The sequence below is a fragment of the Neophocaena asiaeorientalis genome, unplaced genomic scaffold (genome assembly GCF_003031525.2).
Source record: "Neophocaena asiaeorientalis asiaeorientalis breed wild unplaced genomic scaffold, Neophocaena_asiaeorientalis_V1.1 scaffold443, whole genome shotgun sequence".
NCBI lineage: Eukaryota > Metazoa > Chordata > Mammalia > Artiodactyla > Phocoenidae > Neophocaena > Neophocaena asiaeorientalis.
The window spans coordinates 511,141-516,750 of NW_020171808.1; the positions used below are offsets into that span (position 1 = coordinate 511,141).

The following is a 5,610-nucleotide window of genomic DNA, read 5'->3' on the forward strand; positions in this document are numbered from 1 at the left end:
ATAAATGTGAGAAAATGAGAGAGAGAAAAAGAATGAACATTTGTACACATGCTGAAAAGGCATTTTTAAAAAGGATCTGAAAGGATACACACCAAACCACAAAGAGCAGACACTGTGGGGAAGAAAGTGGGACTGGGGCCCAGGAGCTGAAGGCAACTTTCACGTTTTACTCAATATTTTTGTGTATAATTTAAAACGTTTTTGTAATTTTGAGAAGACAAAAGCAAGTGACAAAGAACTTGCTATCTTGTATTCAGCCTTTTGTTTTTTTTTCAAAAGAGCAAGATGTATAAACCAGTGAAAACAAAACACTAAAAACCAACCAGAGAATAGAAGAGGAATAATAAGAAAATTACATATGAATAACAACTACTGACACCTATAAAGATTCAAAGCAACTGACACAGTAAATTTTATTGTTTACATAATGACAGGCTCTGGACAAAGTGGAGACAATGGACACAGTGACGACACATTTAAACTCCTGTCACAAATTGATCTGTTACAAATTCCCAATGGTCAACATATTAAAATGTAAAATATATAAAGAAAAAAACACAAGAAATATAAATATCCAGATATTTGCAGTACAATGCGATGTCCTTTTTAAAAAAAGCTTGTTGTAATGTGTATTTAATTCTGACAGTAATTCAAAACACAAAACCACATGTTTTCCTACCCTTCCCCAAAACCTGGATCTGGTGACTGCAGTATTAGGGAAGTATGCAAAAATATAAACAACTTTCATGCTCAGAAACAAAGCATTTTCCTTATTTTAATGCATCAAGGCGCAAGAATTTCAATTCCAAAAGCCAATCATCGCTATATGCAGATAAATAAAACAGATTTGACAACACTTTCATAATCAAACCCAACTAACGTTATACTAAAATATACGTGTGTGTGTGTGTGTATGTGTGTGTGTGTGTGTACACATGTGTATATATATATATATATATACACGTAATACCTATTTTAGAAAAGAAGGTGCCTTGGTGAAAATGATTCTGGAAATATTCACTCGATGCACATTATGTACAAAACCTTCTATATAAAAAAATTAAACTATTTTCAATGAAATTCCATGTTCACGTCCCATCTGAAAACTGCACTTGAAAGATAAAATAGGTCTACTTAACGGTTTCTGTCTGAAATCATGGCTAAGGCAGTTCTCTTTCCAAGGGCTCTCTTTTTCACCCACTCCCTGGCACTAATACTAATACAAATAACGCACAGATGAAACCTGACATGTCTATATATGTTATTACCTGGAGCTCTCTGTTCACTGTTAAAACGGGGGATAGTTTACTGTTGCTACAAAGAATACTTTTTTTTCTTAAAATATACTGTTTCTTTATTCCAAATTAAGCACTTACTTAAGACATAAAAGAGGCTGATAAGCGACTCCATTTGGTGTCAATATCCATAGCCCTATAAGAAAGAACTCTCTATTGGAAGAGCTAGAAAAGTTTCCACTAAAACAATAGTGCATCCTTCACCTGCATAGAATCAGTTTGGCTTAATAGCTCTTTGCCCCCAGAACACCAGTCTGGAGTTCAAATATGCTCTTGAAGGTTCATTTCAGATATGAGGATACGTAGGATAATAAAGTTGTTGAAATCGGTTTGATGAGTCTCAGCAGCCCTCATCTGGAGTAGCTGCTAAGATTAACGTGGAAACAAAAATGGGAAAGACTGGGGGCAATGAAGTTGAGTTGGTCAATATTTACACCAGTAACCATTTCACTGAGTCTTTGAGCAAATAACTACAATGACTTGGTGCCTTTAGCTCCTTGTTCTACAAGCACTGAGGATCTGAAGCATAAAAGGTGAAAAGTGGAATACCCTTAGAAGAGGGGAACAGTCTGAGGCAAAAGTTGTAGGTCTGTAAATATATATTCTATGTGCACACACAATTGTGTGTATTATCCTGTATATATTTTACATACATATTCACAAGATGCCCTGCAGTGTAGTTCAGAAGGCCTTTTATCAAGGAACGAAGTGATTCTGGTATAGGCCCTAGAGTTCATACCATCTACATAAGGAACAAATGTGCATATATTCACATAATGTAAACCTTATCAACAAAAACATTGCTAAAACACTAGGTTAAATAGTAGTAGGTTTTACCAATCAGCGATGTAATATTTCTTACACTGAGAATCAAAATAATGAAAAGTACACAGCTAGGTTTCAAATACACAAGAGAAAAGGTGTTTAGCACGGCGAACGAGAACAGAGTTCAAATTCCAGAAGTAAGGAAAAACTATCAAAACTTTATAAATCTCCTGGGATGCAATTTAGTTACTGCTTCAACTTTAGAAAAATAGATTCAGAGAATGAACGATGCTGCTATGGGTTCTCTCGACACATCAACCCATATGTTTATCTTTTTCCTCTTTTGTTTCCAGCTGGAGGTTTCTTCAGCTGAAGGAGTTGTCCTCCTGTTCCAAAGCCTGCAGAGGCAGGATTGGACACCCCAAATGTCAAACCAGCTGACGCCGTGATGCCAGGACTGCTGAAGTTAAACCCAGATGTACTTGAGCTGCCAAAGCCTTATGTTTAGGGAAGAAAATATTCATATCAGAAGTTAAATCACAAGAACAAACATAAAAAATGGGGATGAGAGCTAAGTGTCTAGCTGAAAGAATATATAACCTATGTAAATAGCAAATATCTTAGGGCCCTGAATTTCTAACATGGAATTTTACAGGAAAATAATTTAGCTGACAACTGAGTGGCACCATTACAGACAGAAGTTTAGTGATCCAGACCAAGAGAGAAACCTTACACAAATAACTGAACTCGACAGAAAACTTCAAATTGGCAGCCACTTTCGTGTTAATTAAATATGCCAAGGTACCCTCCTCCTCAGCCCTCCAGAAACATTTTATCAAAATGTAAAGAAGAGACTTTCACAGCCTTTGGACCCACCCTTGCAATTCTAAGTCCTCCAGGAAAGCCTTAACCCACAATTTCCAGGACAATGACTACACAGAAGAGCAGAGCCCTCCAATAATTAAGATCAAATACTATTACTGCCTAGCTAACTAAATGTTAATATATGCATATTATAATCCTGATACCACCGAACTCTATTATCTTACTCTCTAGGAACTACTGATTTTAAACACCACTTGATCTTAAATGGAATTTCCTTCAAATTCCCACAATTAAAAACTTTAATCGGTACTATTATTTTAGGCATGCTATTTATCCCTAAGAATTGCACGTTAAAAACAAGTCATTATTTACAAATATAGAAACAAATGCAAAAGTAGATGGAATTTGGAAGTTTCTCGTAGAAGCATCAAGAGATTATACCTATGTCAAAAATGAACCAAGAAGCCAGTTAATCATCATTTTTAAGACTGGTATTCTTAAAATCAGGGGGGCTTATAACTAAAGAACACCTCTTCAGAAGAGAAACTATTCTCCTGAATGAATAATGATAAAACTTTCGCAATGGGTTCATTTTTGTAATAACGAAGAAAACTGTTTAAACATAAAACTAGTCTTTGGGTTCAAAATAATCTCTACTTAGTTAAAAAGAGGATGTAGTTATTTATTATATCAAACTTAAGTTGTTAGAAACGTTCTACAAACCTGACCTTCAGCATATGAGACAGAGAAAGCTATACATGATTACTAGGCTTGCAGGCTTCATCCAGTGGGTAGAAACTGAATCAGGCATCTTTTTTGGATACCGGAAATAACAACACTTATACTTTTAAAATTAAATAATGTGCACCTTTGAATCTGCCTGAAGTTCAGGCCAAAACACACAAACCTGCACTAAGACTTCCTGAGGGTTTATTTGTTGTTCCAAATCCAAATGTGGAGGCCCCTGTGGTGCTGCATCCAAAACCAGAGCTAGCTCCAAAGCCTAGTGGGGGTGATAGAGAGACACACACGGCAGGTAAAAACACAGGTGAAAGGATACTGACAAGTAATACCCAAATTATCAGTGGTCTAATAAACAGTGTTGAGAACCACGGCCTTACTAAGGAGATCTGCTTTACTCCTTTGCATAAGACTTTTGGAAGAACCAGATCAATTCTGAAATAAAACATTTAGATCTACTTAGACTAAGCTTATGACCCATCCGTAATTTTTAAAGAACAAAGCCATAAAAAACAAGGTCATATTAGTACTTTCTCTCCCAAACGGACTAGAGATTTCAGTGACCATTCAAGTATGATTTCAGTCGAACAGACAGACACGTATCTACTTAAGGATATTTCATTTCGGGAAAAAAAAAAAAAGACTAAATTCATAAATATTATGCAAGGCACGCACAACAGTTTCAATGCAAAGTACCACACACAGTAATTTTACTCTGCTTCCTGCGAAGACATTCTCACTTACGAAGTTTACCACTGGAACCCTGCGTGACTGCACAAGGGTCGGTCACTCTACAGCTACTCAGGAAGAGCAGGCTCCTGCCACAGAATCAGCAACGCAGTGCTGAGAAAGTGGGAGGGGGAGCATCGAGGCTTCTCTCCCAACAACACTACAGTCACAATTTAAACGAAGCACGTGTCTTCATCATACAGAGTGCAAGAGGGGATTTTGCCAAGTGCTGGAAGCTTGCTTTCAAGTGCTCAGAAAATGAAATCCGATTCATCTTCGGCTACCCTGCAACAGCTTATCTAAGATACTGAGCCTGACAGTATTATTGCCCGTAACTCTATGAAATATGGCAACAAACGGGAATACAGATCATAGGAATTACGCTGTCTGCCATAATCCTAATAATTCCTATTAGAGTGTAATATATTACATAACCATAATAGCTTATAGGCTTTCCCTCTTATAATGAATGATATACTTTAATGGAAATACGGGAATCTTATTCGTTACATGACAATGCACCCATCAAAATACAATCAACCTTCAATTATCCACACCAGAGAATTGGGAATGCATTTGTATTTAACATGTTTTTGCAGAAGACTTACCTTACTAGTTAGACTTAACTTATGAATCTACTGAAATAAACTTAATTGCCTATGTATACAAGTATGCATAAAGGCAAATATGCCAAAAGTGCTTAGGAATGGAGAGAAGTCAAGTTGTTCGATTTATAATACAATTATTTCCCCATTTTAAGTGTTCATTTGCAGAAAGAGAAGATGCTTACTTAGGAGAATGTATGTCCAGAAGTAGTTTGGACTCCAACTAATTTTTTTTAAGTTAATTTAATAAAACTAAGTAATTTTCAAGTTCATATTTTAGCATATTCCTTTGAAAATATGAACATCCCTACCATTTGATTTTTAATACGTTTTTATATTTACTATTCACAGACGTGAAATGATTTTTTAAGTTCTAAATCTAATACTAGAAAGCACTGATTATGTTTGGAGAATCCTTTTTTTGCCAGATAGAACCTTAACTTCCCAAAGAGCAGATCCTCTTAGAAGTGTTTACAGGCTGGTAGCAATTCAAATGTATCACAGTCCAATGCAATACGAGAAAAGTTAAAGTGTACCTCCAAGGTTTGAAGAACCTAGGCCACTTGACTGCAAGCCAGTGCCAATACCTGAGCCGAATGGCGCTCCAAAACTAACTCCCAGAGATGGCTGTGGCCCTGGTATAAAAAAAA

The 5,610-nt window shown here is 36.2% G+C and overlaps 1 protein-coding gene across 1 annotated transcript in view; it reads right to left on the reverse strand.

Annotated features, from left to right (window-relative positions):
- Positions 1 to 382: 382 nt before the first annotated feature.
- Positions 383 to 5,610, reverse strand: part of NUP58 (nucleoporin 58) — a gene marked incomplete at its 5' end in the record, with an annotated part of 33,124 nt that continues 27,896 nt past the window's right edge. Inside the window, 3 exons of the mRNA XM_024750982.1 lie at positions 383 to 2,557; positions 3,793 to 3,888; positions 5,497 to 5,595. Of these exons, the coding sequence (XP_024606750.1) occupies positions 2,388 to 2,557; positions 3,793 to 3,888; positions 5,497 to 5,595 (365 nt within the window). The remainder of the gene's footprint in view (positions 2,558 to 3,792; positions 3,889 to 5,496; positions 5,596 to 5,610) is intronic.